This window comes from Oratosquilla oratoria, chromosome 22, assembly GCF_046742065.1.
Source record: "Oratosquilla oratoria isolate Oo_2021 chromosome 22, ASM4674206v1, whole genome shotgun sequence".
Taxonomy (NCBI): domain Eukaryota; kingdom Metazoa; phylum Arthropoda; class Malacostraca; order Stomatopoda; family Squillidae; genus Oratosquilla; species Oratosquilla oratoria.
In genome coordinates, this window is record NC_134798.1 from 50131145 (window position 1) to 50154421 (window position 23277).

At 37.2% G+C, this 23277-nt stretch overlaps 1 protein-coding gene across 5 annotated transcripts in view; it reads left to right on the forward strand.

Annotated features, from left to right (window-relative positions):
* Positions 1-3870: 3870 nt before the first annotated feature.
* Positions 3871-23277, forward strand: part of LOC143037579 (uncharacterized protein C3orf38 homolog) — a 56649-nt gene continuing 37242 nt past the window's right edge. The window contains exons 1-3 of one of the 5 annotated variants that reach the window (XM_076206012.1): positions 3871-4031; positions 14389-14447; positions 21607-21835. Coding sequence is in view for 1 of the 5 variants with exons in the window: in XM_076206010.1 (XP_076062125.1) it covers positions 4026-4031 (6 nt within the window). In the remaining 4 variants the exon portion in view is untranslated. The remainder of the gene's footprint in view (positions 4032-14388; positions 14448-21606; positions 21836-23277) is intronic. The other 4 variants (XM_076206014.1, XM_076206013.1, XM_076206015.1 and 1 more) reach the window with 4 other exon arrangements.

A 23277-nucleotide genomic window follows, 5' to 3' on the forward strand; every position in this document is an offset into this window, starting at 1 on the left:
TGCTACTGGAACGACCTGACCTAACCGACCTTCTTGAACTGCCCTTCGTGGAAGGGGGTGCAATAAACACAGAGTGGTCGACGAGGGATAAAGGAACTTGACTGGACTTCGGGTCATCTTGTAAAAACGGTTCAGTGTGGTGTTCCTCTTCCGTGACTTCAACTGAGGAAGAGGAAGCATAATTACTGATTACCTGACGAAAAGATGCCTGAAAATCCCTGTCTTCGTGCTTCACTGATTCAGCACGAGCCAGACTTTCTGAAGTACGTTCACGCATTAAGAATTCCAGATACCTTTTTACAGTATCCTGGTACACAGCGTGGGCCTTATACAACCAAGGACTATGATTCGGTTCTTCCAATAAGGCTTGTACTCCTTCTCTACTCGTCTTTACCCTCTCTTCATGCTGATCAGACGCTCTCTGAAAAGCCTCTTGCCCTTCAGCCGTGAGGACTCTGACCCTACCGGAGACGGGTCCTTCATCTATACTGTGGTTGGAAGACATATTGCCAAGCGAGAGAAACAGTGAGAGACAAGACAGTAATATGATAAAGAAGACAAGGAAAACTCGAACTTAAACGAAAACCACGGAGTACGTTACCACACTCCTAACTATACGACTATTGAGGTAGACAACAACAGATTAAACCCTACATTTGGTTCAATCTAAAAATGCACATTAGTCGCATGCTTATATTAACATATGACAGGATTTTAGGCAAGGTAGCTTGCCTTCAAAGGAAAAACACATGCTTAACTGCGACGAGGTTTGTTATGTAAACACTGGAGCTCCGCAACCATACATTGTTGCCACATCACACTCGCGCGCCGATACGATTACTAAGACGACACAAGATCACTACACTTTGGCGCCACTACACTTAACTTGGCCACTACACTTAACCTTGCGCCACTACACTTAAGTATACACACGCAACTTATGCCAGGAAAACGGCACATCAAGTTCATGTGGTGACGACGAGGGGAATCTAGACGTGGCAACGGCGTGCAGGGCGTGGTCTGGCCGAATCCTCAAGATGGACTTGTATACCCGCTCCCTTCGCGGCCTACTCGTTTTTTCATTGTGGCTTAACAGATTACTCTGCTACGCATAGGGGTTAGCGTAACGAGTGCCCTCTTTTGTGGATTACGTAACGTAAACAACGCGGGGTTAAGGATCCACGGAGTGCTCGTCGCTAACGTTTATTGGCAATAGAAAACACGACTTTCTCATCTTCACACAACAGGTGCTGCTATTGAAACTATGGCAGCAGACAGTAATTAGGAGGAAGAGTAGAAGTAGTAGATGAAAAAACGAGTAGGCCGCGAAGGGAGCGGGTATACAACTGAAGGCTTTCCAAACCACACTGGCTGGAGGTGTGACGTGACATCACACCACAACAACCGGTTCTTACACACCTTCTTAAATCTAATTCTTAAAGTGAACATTGTACAAATAATGAGATGTTATCTTGCAGCACAGCTTGCAGACAACTTACAAGGTAGGATTTTCGAGCAGAAAAGGCCTCTGCTCGAAATATACTTAAAATTAAAGCATAACAAAAAACAAAATTGAAAACCTCTTCCGAGGGGAAACGAGCCTTACGAAAAAATATATGTAAACATGGGGATACACGGACGTATATAAAAAAAGCCCCGTTACCTCTCGTAACGGCACATGTAATATGAGGACCACAGTGGAAATAAGTCTTTTGACTTTCTGTGCCATCCTCGAATGTACAATTATATATACTATGTATAATATTGAGTCTTATATGTATTGTACTTATTGTATCTATGATTGTATCCGAATAAAATTCAATTCAATCATCACATCTTGAGAGCAGGAAATTGAACTACCAGTCAAAACGATTTCATAATAAAGGACAAATAGTGTAATTTCAAATCTCAATAAAGGACAAGGACAAATAGAGCTGAATAAAGGACTGTCCTTTGAAATAAAGGACGGTTGGCAACTCTACGGGACCCCGACGATGTCGTCTGCACCATGCACAGGGTTGCCAGGTGGTGCCAAATTTGGCAAAATGTGCCATAAAATGGCTACCTCTTAAAAAACTGCCAAATTCTTATGGCACTTTTGTAGTTTTGCCATAAAAATGCACAATTTTGAGAACATCAGGATAATTGATTGGAGAGCACATGATGTTGATCTCAATGACATGAATGCCTTGTGGTGTTATATATGCAATCACACAAATGCCATTAGCTCAACTTGCTTTCGAGATCTTGCAACTTTAGTTTTGTCTGATTTGTCTTTGCCTATATCAAATGCATTTGTAGAAAGAATGTTCAGCCATGTCACAATTGTGAAAAGTAAATTAAGAAACAAAATTAGCTGTGACCTTTTGAACAGCATTCTGATGATAAAGTCTCATTTGATAACAAATAACTCATGTTGCAGAAATCTCAGTGACAGACGACATGCTACAAAACTTTAATGTAAGTATGTATAATAAGCCACAAGATCAAACACAAGAAGAACAGGTAGAAGGAATACTTGACCATTTTGAAATGGATGATGATAATTTTATGCTCTAAAGGTGACTGAGTATGTAAAGCAGACAAAGAGGCTATTTCTATAATACATTTTAGTTCAGTGTCTTATGAAATGTTTTGAAAAATTTTGCTACATAATGGAAGGAATCAAACTTTATTTATTTTATATAATATATTTTTGTTAAAATACCAAATAGTATGAGTCAATTTTTGTTCCAGTGTCTTATACAACATTTTTTTTTTTTTTTTTATAAATTTTGCTGGATAATGGAAGGAACCAAGCTTTATTTACTATGGTATACCTAGATACAATACATGAGTCAATTTTAGTAAGTGTCTTATGAAATGTCTTGATAAATTTTGCTGGATAATAGAAGGAATCAAACTTTTATTTTCTATTATATATTTTAGTTAAAATACCAAATAGTATGGGTCAATTTTTGTTCCATTGTCTTTTGAGATAAGATGTCTTTGATAAATTTTGCTGGATAATGGAAGGAATCAAACTTTATTTATACAGATTTTTTTATGTTAGTATATGTATGAATAACCTAGTTTTGATGTGGATGAAGATGGTAAGAGGTTTCATATTGATGGAGAAATTGCCTAATTCCTGGAATAAAACAAAAACTTGTTTAGTTTTGTACCTGTTTCTGTATTTCCTCCTGCCTATGACTTAATAATTTTCAAAAAATGTGTCTGGACACATGTCTAGACTTTATCCCTTATTACTGGTGTGTAGTTACTTATCTCCAATTTATTGGTTTTACATTGATAAAAATTCTTGGTTTTCATAGAGATGAAGTAGAAGAATATTCTTCCATTTCCAAGTAACTACTCCACTCTCTCTCTCTCTCTCTAAATATATATATATAATATATATGTATATATATATATATATATATATATATATATATATATATATTATTCTATTGCCAAAATAATTGCCAAATTGGGCATTAGTGTTGCCAAAAATCACACAAATTAATGCCACAAAATGTTGGAACCACCTGGCAACCCTGACCATGCACCCTGCCTCAGCGGTTGAGCGTAGACCGTGTCGTCCGAGAACGTACAACATACATTCTCCAATCGCAACAGAACGGTTGAACATATTATACCGAATAATATATTCAACCGGTCTGAAGATGAATAAAATGTGTTTTAATGTGTTCATTGTTTTGTTTGTTTATCTAATTACTTATCTATTCTATCAAAGACATCGGGGCCAACTCCTTTGTGCCAACTTGTGAGTGACGTCATATCTTACTTGGCATCTTGTACAGATCTAGATTTTGATTGGCTTAACGTCGAGTGGCCGAACCAATCATGATTACGTTGGGAAGACAGACATGACGTAGTGTAGTCGTATACCACGAAAAGAACGTATTGGGGAGTACATGTTTCCCCAGCTAAAAACGTAGTAAGCAATTGACGAGAAGTCCCATACGTAGCAGTAGTGAACACTTTGCCTTCATTTGTGTAATTTACTAAAATCCGCAAAAACAATGGAGGTAAGTCGATACTTATCTTTTTATCTAGCTTAGTGAGGGATACCTGAATCCATGAGTAATACCATCCATATCTGCGTTCACTCATAACTGTTTCTGACCTCCCCTCCCCCCCTTTTTTCAGAAGTTTAGTTAAGCATAACAATGATTGATGTTTACAAATTGGTTTCCACCTTTGTTTTGCCAGTCATAATATGGCATATGCCTCAGGTAGGTTCCGAGAACAGTTATGATCTGACCTCTTTCCTCATTCTCCTTGTTGTTTTACTCATTCGAGTACTGGTCCCCTGTACCCTACCTCTGGTGCTTCAGGTTATAATGTACTACTCATAGTAATTGCCCACTCCGTCCTGAGATTCAGGTAAAATGTCAGAGTTAATTAATAGGTAACCCTAGCTGCAGTGATACTGGACGCAGGTCGCGTGACCTATATGTCCAGATCGGTGACCTTCGATTGGCCAGATGCAAAAATTACATCGTGGTCATCCTCCGGTAGGTCTTTGCCGGGTGTGCCAGTAAATGTAATAGTTTTTTGATAGTCATATTTTATTGCCTGTCTCTCCCAGTGCTTATCAAGTTTCATTTCAAATTCTCTTATAGAGTTTGCCTTTATGACACTATTGGGGAGGCTGTTCCAAGCATCCACTACCCTCACCTGGAAAACACCTTGTCGCAGTCTAGTCCGGCTCCTTGGTTTAAAGATCTTTAATATGTTACCCCGAGTTGGTCCTTTTCTCAATTGGAAATTTATATTAACAGCAGGGTCATAGTACTGATTTAAAATTTTGTAGACCTCCATCATATCTCCACGTAATCTTCGATATACTAAAGTTGGAAGGTCCAGCTTCCTTAGTCTTTCCTCATAATTAAGGTTTTGTAGGTGTGGCACCATCTTGGATGCTCTACGTTGAACATTTTCTATTGTCCTAATATCCTTTTTCTTATAAGGTGACCAGACGGACTGAGCATATTCCAAGTGAGGTCGAACAATTGCCTTAAATAGAGTGCGAAATGTTGGTATATCAAGGTATACAAAAGATCGCCTAATCATTCCCATAATCTGGTTGGCTTTGTTCACTTTTTCCTGTATGTGGTCACCAAAGGATAAACTCTCATCAGTAAGCAAGCCTAGGTCTTTCTCCTTGACACTTCTCTGAACCACTGTTTCATTTTCCTCACCACGTAACATATAATATACTGTGTCTTTTGTTTGCCTGCGCCCTCCACTTACTTTCATGTGTTTGCACTTCTGGGGGTGGAATGGCATTAACCATGTTCTTGACCATTCTTGCAGGGAGTCCAAGTCTTCTTGTAATTTATGTCTGTCTTCTTCATTTTTAATTTCTCGAAAATTTTTAGTGTCATCAGCGAATAAGAACAAGTCCGACTGCACACAGCTAGGTAAATCATTAATATATATGACAAAAAGCACTGGTCCAAGTATACTGCCTTGGGGAATGCCACTGTGTACTCTTTGATATTTTGAGAATGTTCCATTGATTTGGACTCTTTGCCTCCTCTCCAATAAAAATGAGGTGATCCATATGAGGACATTACCGCCCACACCATATCCAGCAAGCTTTCTTAGAAGTCTTTGATGAGGGACTTTATCAAATGCTTTTTGAAAATCTAAGAATATTGCATCAGTTTCTCCTCCATCATCAATGACTCTGGTCCATTTGTCAATAACATGTAGCAGCTGAAGAACAGTTGACCTACCTGTTAGAAATCCAAACTGACTGTCTGAAAACAAATCATTACGTGTCATGTGTTCCATAATGTGGTCCCTTATAATAGATTCAAGAACTTTGCAAGTAATACATGTGAGGCTCACAGGGCGATAGTTGTTGACCTCAGATTTATCTCCCCCTTTGTGTATTGCACTCACATTAGCTGATTTCCAGTCTTCCGGTAGCTTCCCCTCTCTAATAGATGTTTCAAATAACTCTGTCAGTACTGGAGTAATGTTGTCCCTGAGTTCCTTTTGGATCCTGGCATTTATATTATCAGGGCCGGGTGATTTATCCACTTTTAGCTTTCCAAGTTTTTTCCATACATCTTCCTCTTTCACTTGAGTCATTCAGTGGTTCATCAAAGTTACGATCTGGTATATGTGGCAATTCACCATCTGGTTCCTGGGTAAATACCTTCGAGAAAAAGGCTGATAATACTTCGGCCTTCTCCTCATCCGTTATGGCAATTTTTCCATCCCTGGCTTTTAGGTCTGTAACTCTAGTCACTGTTTTAAGTTTACTTTTGATGAAACTCCAGAATTTCTTGGGTTTCTCTTTAATTTGACCTACTATATCTTTTTCCTCTTTTTTCTGAAGTTTTCTGGTCAGACACCGTACTTTGTTCCTCCATTTCTTATATTCCTTTAACTTGTCACTGTTTTTGGTTTCCATGTACCGAGACCAACTTCTGTTTTTCTTCTTAATAGCCATTTTGGTGCCCTCGTCCAATTTAATAAGTCTGTGTCTATCTCTGGCTAAATTACTATCATAGGTTCTACTAGGAACATATATGCTTTCCACCTCTTTTAATTTGTTCTTCACAGTAGACCATTTGTCCTCAAGTCCATCAATTTTTTGTACCTTCTCTGTCCATTTCTGGGGAAAATCTTTTCTCATTGCTTCATAATCACCTTTATCATAGAAGAAGACCTGTCTTTTAGTTGGAATTCTCCGTATGTAGCAATTGTAGTCGAATTTCAGTAAGCTATGGTCACTCTTGCCCAGGGGTGATAAGGTTGTAACTGAATTTATCATATCCTCCTCATTAGTCAAGACTAAGTCCAAAAGACTGGGGTTATCAGTACCTCTTCCTCTTGTTACTTCCTTAACATGCTGGAACATATAAGTATCTCTCAAAGTTTCCAAAAATAGGTATTCTTCACTATTTATACTATTCTGGGTTGTCCATCTTTGCCAGCTAATTTCAGGGAAATTAAAGTCCCCAGTGATGAGTACATGGGATGTATTCATTTCTATTGCCTCCTTGATAAGTTTTCTTAGATTACTATTATTTTCTTCTTCACTGTTAGGACTTCTGTATATACCATCTACTAGTATTTCATCCTTTCCCTGTAATTGTATTTTAATCCACACAAATTCCTGATAATTGGTTATTAGTTTAATTTCTCGTGCATGCATATTTTTTTTGACATAGATCTATACCTCTTCCTAATTCATCCATAATGTTAGTAAACATTTTGTATCCATCTATTTGTAATTCACTTAATACCAAATCGTATCGACAGTTTTTTGGTTTTATTTCATTAATAAATAAAATATCAGGTCCATTATGTACATGTAATAATATCCTAGTTCTCAGTTCAGTCATTTTATTTGCCAAGGTGTCAGCGTTTGTATACCAGCAGATTAATGATTCAGCTGTATTTTTACCACTTCTTTTCCCAAGTGGACCCCTCACCCGGTAAAAGAACTTTCCCGACTGATCATTTGCTTCCCTTTTCTTTGCTTCCTCAGTCAACTCTTTTTGCTTCTCTCTTTGGGCCTTGGTCATGTCGCAATGGATTTTGACATCTCTATATTTCTCACGTCCTCTGAGATTGACTATTCTCTTTAGTACCATATTCTTCAAGCTCTCTGAATCAAAGCCCACCAGTAGGGGTCTTGGTCTTGTGGAATTTTCCTTTATAGTGCCCAGTCTAAACATTTTATTTATCACAAGAGCATTGCTATCAAGCTCCATGGCTCCAACAAACAACTCTTTAAGAAAATCTGCATCCTCTTTGTTTCTCATCCTTCTCTCTATAACTACATGTTGTTACAGATGTTGAATATTGTAGTATATCATTAATGGTCCTACTCTGATATAGTACTCACTCATACATGTTGATACAGATGTAGAAAAATGCAATATATTATTAATGGTACTACTCCGATATAGTACTCACTCATACTGTTTTGTTACAGTTTAACATTATTTTGTTGTTCCTTTGCTTAATGCAAGGTTCCTTTTGGATGGTGCTCAAATATTCGGACTCAATGTTCCTATGTGTACAAACATTTCAGTAATATTAGCAAATCTATAACAATGTTTACGTGTCATATGTATACTGACTGGTATTACTCATGTTTGTCCGTGTGACTTAATGTAGAAAAATTACCTGATGAGGACCACAATGGAAATAAGCGTTCATGCTTTTTGTGTTATCCTCGGCAATTTACATTTATTATTTCGAACTATGTGTTCTTGTCATTATTTGCACTTCATGCACATTGATTTATTGCCAAATAAAGGGTCAATTTATATATGCACACAACGGTACAAGTTGATATATGGCCCATGTGTTCCTAGTGATAAATGTTGTGATATGAACCATGGTGTACTTGATTTCCTTCGCAAGTGCGTAGTTCTCGAGATATTGAATATGAAAGATATGTAACTTGGGTTACCTCGCTTACCAGAACGATCTGAGGGGGACGTGTGGGAAAACGGGGTTTTTGGGTGGGGAGAAGCAATAAATGGGGTAATGGGCGTTTGCAAAAGCACGGATTTATGCGATATAGAGCCAGGAATATCATAGAAATAGGGAAAAACACCCCGGTTGGCGGGAGTGTTCCGTGATTTGGGCTTACACATGGCAGCCATGTTGTGGTTGACAAGCGGCAGCGAGGAATCGCTAGATTTAGCGAAGCGCACTCAAGTCTATAGTTACCTCGGTTAGCAGAACGATCTGAGGGGAAGTGTGGGAGAAGGGGGTTTTTGGGTGGGGAGGAGCAATAAATGGAGTAATGGGCGTATGCAATATCACAGCTCTAAGATCTATAGCCAGGAATGTCATTGAAATACAAATAATTCAACGTTGTTGACGGGAATGTGCCGTGTTTTGGGGCTTATACATGGCAGGCATGTTGTGGTTTACAAGCGGCAGCGATGATTCGCTACATTTAGCGAAGCGTACTCGGGTCTATAGATGGCCGCCATTTTGTGGTTTACAATCTGCAGCGACGAATCGCGAATCGCTAAATACCTTGCTATAATGTATATTTGTATGCCTTGGCTGACCTGTCTTCGTAATGAATTTGAATGCTACGATAGGAAATAAATAGTGAGCCTCATAAAAAAATTCGTACCTAACTGTTCCGCCATTTAATAACACCGGAAAGAAAATAGAAAGGCTATATAATGAGAATGTATTACACCAGCGTTAATATCACAACATTTATGACTAGGAACACATGAGACATATATGAAGTTGTCTAAATCTATGCCGCCTCAGAACGTAGCAATAAAACACGGGAAATAACTAGTGAGCCTCATAAAAAAGTTCGTACCATACTGTTCCGGCATTTAATAACACCGGAAAGAAAATAGAAAGGCTATATAATGAGAATGTATTACACCAGCGTTAACCCATTAAACTCCGATGACAAGATGTCTTGTCATTTGGTCAAATAAAACAAAAAATCATAAAACACCAAAATGTTTGATCAAACACCAGAAAAATATGACGTCAGTCCTCGCTTCGCTCGCGACTGACGTCATATTTTTCTGGTGTTTGATCAAACATTTTGGTGTTTTATGATTTTTTGTTTTATTTGACCAAATGACAAGACATCTTGTCATCGGAGTTTAATGGGTTAATATCACAACATTTATGACTAGGAACACATGAGACATATATGAAGTTGTCCTAATCTATGCAGCCTCAGAACGTAGCAACCGTACAATAATAGCATTATGATTACCTTATGCTGATGAAGTAGAGGCTTGTGTTGAAGAGGTTGATTGTTCCGTGTGTTTTTAGGAAGTTTGTTGCGGCAGCGTCGTCGCGTAAATACACTTGGATCGTATGGAAGTAGGTGGTGGAACACCCAGTACACTGGGTGGCCATTGTTAAACTGTCAGGTCAATGTAGCATGCGTGGGTCACGCTAGGTCAAAACAATTGAAGTGCGTCTCGCGTATGGGCCAAACATACGCTCGCGTTGATGTATGTTGATCTTTTGTGAATACGTAACGTAACCTAACAGTAAACTAACCAAACCTAACGTAACGTAACCTAAGCTCGCCCACCCCAAGGACACAATTGTACGTAGGAAGACATGAGTAACGTAATTGCGGCGGAAACTTAGCAGCCAATCAGGCTGTGTGAAGTGAGCGTAAAACAAATGAGGTTACACAAACGTATAACGTACGCTCGCGTTGATGTATGTGTATATTTTGTTAATACATAACCTTACCTAAGTTACCTAACGTAACCTAACTTACCTAACCTAACCTAACGTAACAAAACCAAGCCTCTACAGCAAAGGTTGGGAATATAGCAGATGAGGGAACGATACTCTCGGAACAGGGTTCCAATGTAGCGGAAAAAGAAGGTGGGGCAACGATACGCTCGCGTTGAGGTATGTTAATATCTTGTTAATATGTCACGTATATCTTGTTAATACGTTACGTAACCAAACCAAACCATTTTTCACACCTAACCGAACCTAACCTAACGTAAGAAATAGTCTCATAAGTAGGAACATAAGTGACCCAAACAGAACCACTATAGTTGGGAATGTAGCAGATGAGGCAACGATACTCACCGAGTACTCTCGCGTTGATGTATGTGTATATTTTAATAATACATAACGTTACCTAACTTACCTAACGTAAGCTAACCTAACCTAACTTACGTAACCTAACCTAACGTAACAAAACAAAGCCTAACCACAAAGGTTGGGAATATAGCAGATGAGGGAACGATACTCTGGGAACACGGTTGCAATGTAGCGAAAGAAAAAGGTGGGGCAACAATACGCTCGCATTGATGTACGTTTATATCTTGTTAATAGGTCACGGATATCTTGTTAATACGTTACTTAACCTAACCTAACCTAACCTGACCTACGTAACCTAACCTAACGTAAGCAATAGTCTCATAAGTAGGAACATAAGTAGCCCAAACCGAACCACTCTCGGAACAGGAATGTAGCGAAAAAGAAAGGTGTGGCAAGTCTATCTATCTAACATTATTTCAGTGTTACTTGTAGTTGTATTCACAGTACGGTGCCAATAGACAATAGGGTGAATACGTGACTGGTCCGTAAGGATGGAACTAAAGTATGGAAATAGTAAATATAAAACATGGTTGAGCAGGGTTTGCTAAATAAGGGCATATATATGTGTATGTGCATGTGTATCATACATTATATAGATAATGTGTGCATATATCAAATGTGATTTTCTCATGATTAAGGGGAGGCTCCACAGTGAAGTAAAAAATATTTATAAAAAAAAAAGTTCTCAATATTTTTTGTTCAAACTTCCAGGTTTTGTTTAAAATTTAGACGTTGATGTTTTGCCAAAATAAGAACTTGTTGTGTTATGACGTCATAACGTTATGACGTCATACCGATGTTAAGAATTCATAAGTAAATGAAAATCGTAATATTTGTCCCAGAGACCCCAGCTTTTGCATGGTAATACTTAAATAACATATAAACACCCTGTAGTTTTGTTTTTGTTAGAATTGTCCATACGTCGCAAGAAATTGCTGTCGCAAATATGTGTATATATATTGTTTTTATGACCGTATTTTTCGTCAATTAAACGCTCCCAAGGCTTAATTTTGCACTTTATAAAAAAAAAGCAAAACTACACGATGTACACACACCCAAATTGTATAACTATGAGAATTTTCAAGAAGCTCTAAATGTTTCTCTTTTCTTAGTGAATTTTTAAAAGCGTATTTTTCTCATTTTGAGAAAGAGAGATTTAAAAGTTTCAGTGTCATGTATCTTGGGTAATTATCGTATGATTTGTATTATTTTCACACACTTGATTGTATTACACATAGTGAATACAATTAGCAAAAATCAACTTTTACTACGAGAAAGTGCCGTAAAAGTAGGGTCACGAGGGAACATTTCACCTGATGTTGACAGCAGTGAGGTCTCCTCCAACTCATGTTGCCTCCCAATCAGGGCTGCCAGAATTCCGTGTTTTGACCAAAGACTATATAAGAAATACAGGAAGGGTTCGTAAGGTGTATAGCAAAAATATGTAGCCAGAATTGATGCCAAATACTGCTAGATTACTGTGGTTTCAACGCCATCTATTGAGCGGTTGAAAAATTAATAATCGAAGCGATAGCCATTGTTGCCATTTTATTGTATTTTATATATTTTTAAAATTATATATTGATTGATATTTTCGGCCTTGTATATGATTATTGTTTTAGCTCAATACTTTTTTTTTTTACTTCAATTGTAACCATTACTGTGAAAATAGTATTTGCTTTCACATACTTGACATTTGACAATATCTCATTTGTATAATATATTTCATACCTCTGAAACTTTCATAAAATATAAAGAAAAAATTATATATACACACACACATATATATGTATATATATATTATATACATATATATACACACACACACATATATATATATATATATACATACACACACACATATATATGTATATATATATTATATACACATATACATATATATATATATATATATACATATCTTTATCATTAGTCTTCATGGGTATCATATGTGGTAATATGGGCAAATGAAAGCTTAGGTTTTATTTCATAATTTTATTAATTCCAAAGAACACATATTTAAAACTTAACAAAGATACAAGAGAACAGAGCACAGAAAATTAAAACAACCAACATAAATCAAAGAGCAAGTCATGCAAAAGCAAGCAAACAAAACAACAACTTAACAAAAAACAAAAACAAAGCATAAATTAAATGATAACATCATATCTATAATAAACGTAAAATGAATCATGCATGGTCACATATTTGAAAATTAATTATACACTTGTATAAGCACCAGTCCAGAGAGCAGAAATTCATGCATTGTAAATGAAATAATTGTGCAAATAAAATAATCATTATCAATAATAGAATGACACATAATAAAGCAAACCTATTCAGTAAAAATAAAAAGCAAAAACGTGCATGGCTAAAACATTTACCAAAGCTTAACATGCCTTCATAAATAAAAACAGATAAAGTACTACATCTGTGATTGTGAAGAGAGTAGTGTTTTACATATAAGTAATTGCAAACAGTATATTTCAATGTTTTGCTTAATAAGAAAATATATGTATTTTCCTTACAGGTTGGGGGGATGCAAATACAAGAAAAATGCTTTTGTGAGAAGTATGAAGTATTAAAGAACATCTATACAGACTAGTAGATATTAACTTTGTAGGTAATGAGAAATAAAGAGAAAGTAAAGAAATATCAACACTACCATACTGAACTATGATTTTACTTACTCTTATTAGCATTTGAGGTAAGAGGGGTTGCAGAATAATTTTGAGGATCACCTTCCCAACTTTTGTTTGGCAGCAATCTTCATCTATTCAATGATGAAAGAACATTATAATGAGGCACTGATAGTGTCTTTTTAATTGGATTAAATATTTTGCAAGTACAATTAGTAAACACAATCATTCTTACTTAAGAAATAATATTATACTTTAATTTTCTTTTGTTTACGACTAGCATTATATCAAATATGAGTTTTCACCTACCAGTGTTGGATATGACTTCCTCTACTTCCTCTTCCACAGTATCTGCAAATACAGTTTTGTCTGACATCTCACCTGCAAAAAATGAAAAAAATATATATCCCTTTCCTAAATGCACTATGGTAGTATTTGTTGATGTTAGCAAAACAGCAATATGATAGTAATGATTCTCAATTATAAAATGCATAGTTTCATACTTTAAAGAAAGGGAAATAGCAAATTTGTTCTTTACCAGAACAGGACAAGACTTCTCCAACTTGCTCCAAAACATGTCTTGCTTGTGATGTATCTGCTGTAATTTCAATGGCCAAACATTAAAAACTAATAAGAAATCTTGTAAATAATATATAGTACTCTTGTAAATAAATTATTTTAAAAATTACTGAGAGGACTCAATTCCCAATGATTGTAAGTTGGAGTTAGGGGACTTTGATTGAGGTAAATGCCGTCCTCTTGGTAACTTTTACCTAAAGTATCCATTTTTTCCAAGTGCACATGTTGGTAGCAGAAAAACGTACTTGATTTTGATAATAAATAATATGACTTTAATAGGAAATAAATATGTGGAATAAAGAATGTGGATATACCTACCATTTACTGATTGTTGAGCTGATGAAAAATGCAATGCTGTAGATGTTCTCAAAGTACCTGTTAATTGGTGAATTTATGTCATTATACTGCATATGCCAATGTCAGCGCCAGACAATCTACATGATCTACATTATATGCCAATCAGCAGCCTTTTTTTTTATTACTTTTGCATCTTTCACATTAACAGCTCATTATGAAGAAATATTTGTGGAATGTGAAATACTCTTAATTAGAATATATCCTACAGGTTGATGGGGGCTACATCTCCAATACCCCCATGACACATTGCATCCAACTCACATTCATGTAAGAGAGCATGTGGAATAAATCTAAAACTGAGTTATAACTTCATTCATATATGTTTATTAAATATTACTAAGTAATTTGATAAGAGATGACTGTATCTTCCTTAGACTACGTCCAAAACTCCAGCAATCTCTCTCTACCTGAGAGGAGTGTTGATGAGTGTATGCCATCCCCCAGCACCTACCAGAACAATTTCTATTGTTATCACATTATCACATATATGCCAAGAGTGTGAAACAGGTCTATAAAACATCTATATAACTGTGGACTCAATTGTGGTACTAATATCTGTTGTTGCAATTTGACATATGTTCCTTACTTTTTTATGATTTACAGGCCATCTCTTATAGAATTATGCAATGCTAATAAATGGTCAGTACTAACCAAAGTTCTCATCCAATGAACTTGACAAGATTTCCATTTCAATTTGCTGGTGATGCAAAGTACTTGCAGTATCCAAGTGCAGGTCAATATCTGTAAAATAATATATGTGATGTTTTGTACTGTTATAAACAGATAATGTATGCAAGGTATCTATGCTCAGAATTTAGTTTGTAATTTCAAGTTGAAATATGTTTTGTGCAAATACAAAAATTAGCTAATGGCAATGAAAGAATATTCTAAATAATGTTCAACTTTAAAGTAATACAGAAATATATAATATATAGAGACAAGCAATGTTTTGTTTCAAATGCAATGTGCTAATAAAATAAAGTAATTTCAATTAATCTCAGAACTGTGCTATACTATTTTCACATTGATCAAGCACTTACCTGCATCCATACTGGTTATTTCTGGCTCATCTGGGTGTGCTGGATGTGATAGATAATAGAATGCATAATGAAAATCATTACTTCTTACCAATGTTAATTATTGTAATCTTATGATAATGTATATATAAAACTGCATTGAATCACCAGGCAAATTTTGATCTGGGTATGCATTGGGGCACAAATGGGTTGATGATGCATATTGCCGTTGAGAAAAATGATGGCTACATATCCTTTGACTTTTATTTAATTGTGTAGGTGTTTTCTTTCTTAATGTTGATATACCGGTTACTTGTATCCACTTTGAACATCTATCAAAAAGAAGAATGTTGATTTACATTTTTACTTAACCCATTCAACTCCGATGACAAGATGTCTTGTCATTTGGTCAAATAAAACAAAAAATCATAAAACACCAAAATGTTTTATCAAACACCAGAAAAATATGACGTCAGTCCTCGCTTCGCTGCGAGCGAAGCGAGGATTGACGTCATATTTTTCTGGTGTTTGATCAAACATTTTGGTGTTTTATGATTTTTTGTTTTATTTGACCAAATGACAAGACATCTTGTCATCGGAGTTGAATGGGTTAATCAATAAAATGACACTTATATGTCTATAATACTTAATGTTGGCAGTATAATATACACTTACCTTTGTGGTTCTTTAGGAAACCGATGGTACATGAATTCAGGATGAGAACTTTTGGACCGTTTGAACTAACCTTGTGTTCCAAGTGACAGATGGCTGAAATGTAAACATGCAGACGATTCAAAAAGCCCGCTAATCCTTTCCGAATGAAGCACAGCAATCTCTAGCGTTGATTGAAGTAACTAAACTCATGAGTAATCAGTTAGGCTATTTATACACTTTTCCGTCCCTTCCAGTCTTTCGTAGTCTTTGGTTTTGACTATCCGTGCTCTGCTCTGATTGGTCAAGTTGTCGGACCACTCAGTGCACAGTTGTAAGCTATGACGTCATGCCATTTTCTTTGTCAGTTTGCATGGGTAACTAAGGAAATGTTGGATATCTTAAATGCAGAGGAATTAACGTTATTGTTTACGGTGTTGTTTATAATAACATTTGATAGTTTCGTGGATATACAATAGAAGTACTTCATTATCTCATAACGCATTTTAATGAGTACATTGTAATTCTACCCCAAAATTAACCATACAAGTTTATAACAATAGGAATTAACCATACAAGTTCATAACAATGGGAAATAACCATACAAGTTTATAACAACAGGCCTATGATAACAACATTTAAAAGTACAAAATTACAACATAGTTATTTTACAATTTCTAACAGAAAGTCTGATGGCTTGTACTTATAACAGCCACCCATCATATTTACTTCCTCTGAAATATATATCAATGAAGAGATTGACTGACATGAGAGGGAGTTTCTGGTTTTCGTTTTTACATTATTCAGCTTGGAAAATGTTCTCTCAGCATCAGCATTAGAGGTTGGTATGGAGAGAATATATAGAGCTAATGTGGCAATGTTCCCAAATTTGTTTTTATCGTCACAGTGGAAATATGGCTTTGATTTCAAATAAAAACTCGCCATATCAGATCTCGAGTTTCTGATCTCATCAGGGATTTTAATACAATCAAGGCTCCTCCACTCATTGTCAATCACTTGAGGGTTTATCTGTTATGCTGGGGACCAATCTGGTTGCTGCCCTTTACATTTTCTCGATCTTGATATCCCTCACCCTGTGGAGATCATACTACTGACGCATATGATTTTTCAAAGCTGGTAGGCCCAGTGTTCTTAGTCTTTTCTCGTAGAGTTTATCTGCCAGGCTGGAGACCAGTTTGGTTGCTGCCCTTTGTATGCTCTCGATCTTGCTTATATCCTTCACTCTGTGTGGAAATCACACAACTGATGCATATTCCAGTCTTGGACAAATCAGGATTTCGATGAGTTTTCCCTTAATCTCTTCATCCACAGAGTGAAACGCCATTTTGATCTTCTGCAGTAATCCGTATGTCTCTCCCACAATCTCGTCTTTTATCAACACTCCCAAATCTTTCTCCTCTTTTGCTTTGGTAATGGGTTCACTTTCCAAGGGGTTCTTTAAGGATGGTCTTTTGCCACCACTGCCCATTCCCAGTACCTTGCATTTTTTTTTTTTTTTTATCAAACTTCATTTCTCTTTCTTGGTTCCGTACAAAAATAGTGTCTAGATAATTTAGCAATAGTCTACCGTCCTCCTTATTTTCACTTTTCTCGTGATTTTTGCATCACCTGCAAAGATGTTGGCATAGCTTGTTCTTTCCATCATATCACTGACATAGACAAGAAACATTATTGGCTCAAGCACTGAACCTTGTGGTACTCCGCTCGTTACTCCTATCCATCTTGACCTTTTTTACCACGGTCTTCACGTATCTTTCCTTAATTTTTTTCCATCCATTCTAGTAGTTTGCCTCTCAGTCCTCCAACATGCTCCAATTTCCACACAAGTCGACTGTGAGGTAGTAAGCCATTAACTTTAGCATATGCTACTCCAAGAGTGGTGTTTCCTTTGCAATATTGCCTTACTTTTTTTTTTTTAACAATTTCTTCATCTGATTGACAACTTGCAAAATATATATATATATATATATATATATATATATATATATATATATATATATATATATTTTTCCTCTTCTGTCCTCCCATCAAAATTTTTGGCTTTGGCATCTTCTTGTTGAGTTCGTATTCGGTGTGGGAGAAATGATCCAAATTAATGTTATGACCCCTTGAAAGAGACCCCACCTGGACCTTATAATTGCTGCTTAATTTTATTCTATCCAATTATCTCCTTGAGTTTCTGATGTCAACTGACGACATGAAAGCGAGTATTTTTTGTTCACTCATTTGATTCTCTCCGGTTCTTTCCTTAGTTTCAATTGTTCATGTAGGAGGGTATTACTTGTTTGCGTATTAAACTTATTCAGGTATTCCTCGTCTTTTATGGGCATCAAGGTCTCTTGCCTCAGACCTGAAGGAGAGGGTTTGCCAAGGGTACGCTGTGCCCAGTGGAAAAATTGAAGGACTTGAATTCTAAAGTTGGAGATGAGGACGGATCACAGGGACGACAAACACAAATTACAAAAGCTGTCTCTTGGACATCCAACCAAACGAACCAGTAAGGTCATCCTTTTTGTGGGGACTACTGGAACAGGCAAGACGACTCTAACCAATGCAATGGTCAACTACATCTTCGGGGGTGGACTTCAGAGACAACTTCCGGTTCATCCTCATCGACGAATCCGATTCTCCCAATAGGTCCCCGGCCGAGAGCCAGACGGACTTCATCACGGCCTACATCTTCTATCACCAGCCGGGGATGCCCTCCTCCCACAACTGCATCCTGATCGACAGCCCGGGATTCGGGGACACCCGCGGGATCCAGCGAGATCGGGAAATTGTGCGACAGCTGCAGACCTTCCTGGAGAACTGCGGCATCGCTGAAGTTGACGGCATCTGCTTCGCCACGCCTTCGTTTACTGCAAGACTAACCCAAACGCAGAGGTACGTCTTCGACAGCCTCTTCTCAATGTTCGGGAATAATGTCAAGAGGAACATCTACATTATGGACACCTTTGCTAATGCCAATTACCCCCCCCCCCCCAAGTCCTGAAGGCCGTTATGGAAACCAATGTGGAATATGAGGGCTTCTACAAGTTCAACAACAGCGCCGTTTATGCCGGCAACAAGGTCCACGAGTCAGATTCTGACGAAGACTAGTTCTGATGACAAAGTAGGTTCTAGCTCCATCAACAAACTTATCTGGGGAATGGGCATAAGGCGTATGATCTATTTCTTCATCAATCTGGAGTAAATGCACCCCGTCAGTCTTCAAGTGAAACAGAGGAACCCGTTGGAGATGTGCTGGCCTTTCTCTGGCCAGTGTATTCAGTAGGCTGTGACCGGGTGTGAATAAAGATTGGGATGTTCACTCGAAAATAGAGGACTAAAGAGGCCTCTCTCTGTCTCTAGTGTCGGCCGCAGTGACTTTCGTGCTGAATCGTCCTAGGACACAAGCATACTAAGCGTATCTCCTAGAAACAGTATGTCAAACTTCAGTGGGTCCAATTGTCAGGATTATATGCTGGCAAATTTTTAACCTTTATTGTCAATTGTGACTGCTTTCAAAATACCCAAAATTTATTATTGATGTTAACCTTTGTTATTAACCTGATTGTGACTTTTCAATTCAAAATACTCAAAAATTATTATTACTATTAACCATTATTATCAACGTAATCCAATCACCACTGTGAAGAAAGCTGTAGAGTGGAGTAAGTTTGTCATATGCATTTTTTTTTATCAAAATTAAATCATAGTCGGATCTGCTTCGTGAACATGTACATGACATATACCCCGGTACTATGCATGTGATATAGTTGATCAAAGGTGAAGGTGATTTATATAATAAGTATCTTTAGAAATATTCTTGTATTATTGATCCCACCCAAGAAAAAATGTGTATATTTGTTTTATTTATGAAGAACATGTTTCAAGAAGGAAGTGCTAGAGTATTTTAAGACTGTGACAAGAAGGGGAAGAAACCACCGTGAGTGTAAATGGTTTGAAGAGATTTGGAAGGCTGTGGCAGATAAGGCTGCGTTTCCATCGAGCGAGTCAGGGCCGATTCTCGTCAAATGCTGTGAATTCGAATAGCCGGAAGAAGACTTTGTTTGCAACATTCGAGACTTCCCTAAGAACATTTCAACAATCTGACTAACATTTGTAAGTTTAGCTCCTTTCATTTCGCCATTCGGTTTCTCAATACGTGACGCAAAGCCAATTTGACATTTGAAGATTGAAAAAACGAAAGATTGTAACCGAAGTCGTTTCTACCCAAACGAACTCGCAACGGTTGATGAGAATCTGACGAAACTAGCTCGGTGGAAACTCAGCCTAATTATGCGGAAAGACTAAAAGGACTGGGTATGCCAACTTTGAAAGACTGAAGGGAAAGAGATGTGTTAACAATAATCAGGGGCCGTATACACAAAACTTTTTTGTTAGCCTTAACAATCTCTGCTAGCTAACAGAAAACCACTAAAAGTTATACACCAATGCTTAACTAACAACTGTTAGCTAGCAAACAGTTGTTTGTCAAGTACCGCTAAACAGCGCTGAAGTTAGCAGCTTATGAACATGTAAATGGACGTATTATCAAAAATTGCACACATAAAACAGTGTTATTAATGCAGTTGTTCAGAATTTATTAATAAAGTATCATGATAGCACATAGATATCGTATATATGGGTTTTTAGAAGTACTTATTAACCAACGACAGATATTTTTGGACGAAGGCGCATTGTACAGGCGGCCGTGCCACAGACAAATCTTCCGACAGAAGACTCGACAATAATTTCAGAGGACATAGACATGGCAGAAGAAACACAGAAAAAGAAAAGGAAGCCAAACTGGTCACAAGAGGAAACACTCCTCTTGATCAACGTGATTATGGAGAAAAAATAATAATAAATGGGCGATTCAAGCCAAGTTTAAACCACAAGGATAAGAGGGAGGCATGACAAAGCACGTTGATGCTATGGTATTGTTTTCTGTTTACATATAAATGTTCATCGACACTTGGAGCCCCAATTCTAATGTTTGTGCCATCTATGGTACCCACAACACCGGGAAACCTACAGTTTTCCATGAACTCTGCTTGTTTTACTTGCACTTCTTGGCGAATCAATAGGAATTTTACAAACTGAGTTACAATATCTGGTTCTGATAGTGCATCAATTGTTTGAGTAATGACACGGCTGATTGATGCTTGCGAGGTCCCAAATTCGTCACTGCTGCATTTTACCTGTGGCTAAATATCATAGGGTAATTGCCACCTTCGTCTCAGGACTCAGTGGTCGATTCCGTTCTGTTCGGGATTGAAGTTTGTCCCTCACTAAATCAGCCATTGTTATTATACCAGCACGGTTCATTCTGAAGCGTTTGATGAGTTCGTCGTCATTGTACTCGTTAAATATGTCCCGTCGCTGTCGATAAACTCGCAGTCATCTTTTTAGTTGTTGCTCCGCCATCTTCTCTACTAACAGGAACTTGTTAAGAGCTTAATAGTCCTCCTCAGCACTTTTATCTTAACAGTACTTTTAAGGCCCTAACAAGTTTTCTGTATCACTGTTAGTGCTTAACAGCTAAATGTTAGCCTTAACAGGAATTTGTTACCCTTAACAGCTATTTGTTAGTGCTAACAAGTTTTGTGTATACGGCCCCAGGTTACAAAAGGGGATAGGTTGCATTGACAGTGCGGTCGTCTATCCACTATCCCGCAGCCAGTCTCCGAGCAACATGAGAAGATTTAATGTGCAGGCCACCCATCATAATCACCATCTTATGTTTTCCAAAGGTGTCTGGTCTGGTCCACTGCACCTGTTTTGGGACGGTATATAGTGACTGGTCTGCTACAATGACAGGAGTATGTATTGGATTGTCACAGAAAGTTTCCAGTCTTATCATCTCCATAGCATGTGAAACCATACACACAATGTGTGCATTTTCACGAAAGGGTGAAATGAGTACTGTCTTTGAGACGAGCATCCTACAACTGAATTTCACACATGCATTTTTCATGAAATGTAAGTATAAAGGGCATATATATTTCATAAATATCATAATTACTCTATATAATATATTTATGTCTACAGGCATTATTCCACCGTGAATTCAATTTTTTTGAATCCACAAGGTGATTTAATCTATAAAACGTCATCTAATAATAAAGAACATCCCTAGAAATAATTGTCTGACCTCAGAAATGTAGGTTTAGAAATTAAAACCATCTTCACATATTATCTACAAAGAGTGATATCCCTGACTATAGAAATTTGTGGCAGCCATTTTGAAATTCAAGATGGCGGCCTGTTACTAAGGTGATAGCGAAATGGACCTAATTTCTATGATTACGTACGTCAATTTTCATGGTGAATCACAATAAAGAGGATAGCTTGCTTTGATAGAAAATATCTCCTGATTAAAGATGGAAGGGCAGGTCATGGAACTTTGGAAGTAAATTAAGAAAGACCACATGTCGACAGGATGTGAATAGTTTTCCATCTTCATATAGCCCAAGCTCAGACGATACACTAGTTCAATTTTAAATATAATTGGAAATCAAAGATATAGATTAAGTTGGAACCGTGCATGAATTTGAGTCTAGGTATGTTAGAAAATAAAGAATAGGAGACTGGACAGTTAGATCAGTTAGGTAAATAAACACTCATTCCAATTATTTCGAAGTCAAGTAGTTGAGAAAGTGGTATTTTCGAAAGATTTCTTATACAAAAAGCAGAGGAAGAATTCCTCCTTGCTGAATAGCCGAATTCTTCTTCATTTGATGCCGACAAACAAGAGAACTTGCATTATAAACTTGTTTGAAACATGTTTATAATGCAAGTCCTCTACAGCCACTTAGTAAGGTAGTTGTAATGATTATGATATTGTTACGTATTCGCATGTACATTAAACTCACCTTTTTCTATTTCTCGTGGGCCGTGATCATGGAATCACGAGTTAAATACAAGTTCACGCCTACAATTGTCCGGATCAGGGAAAGGCAGGAGTTCAGTCTTCTCTTGTTTATTCTGCTTAGCGAACATGAGGGTTTTACACGTGTGTTCAACACCAATGCTAGGCTTACTCTCTCTATGCGAGGTATGGCGAGCGACGCCGGGACCCCCCCTGGCGTCCCCCCATGCATACCCTCGCTACATACCCCCTTGCTTATGCTTCGACTCTCCGATTCACGCATCACTTACACGCATACCAACCATCCAGGCACACTATGCAACATTCATACATGCAATTTCGCCACATTATCCCCCTCTACAAAGCTTGACGACCCGTCAGCTTTCACCTACAAACTTACAAAAGAAAAAAAAAAAAAAAACATTCTGTATCAAAAAGAAATTAAAACCACTTCTTCATTTGGAAAACATTACATATACTAAGAACACTTAATCACATACAATGACATATCCAAATATCAAATAACATCAAATGGCATATCCTAACACATTAA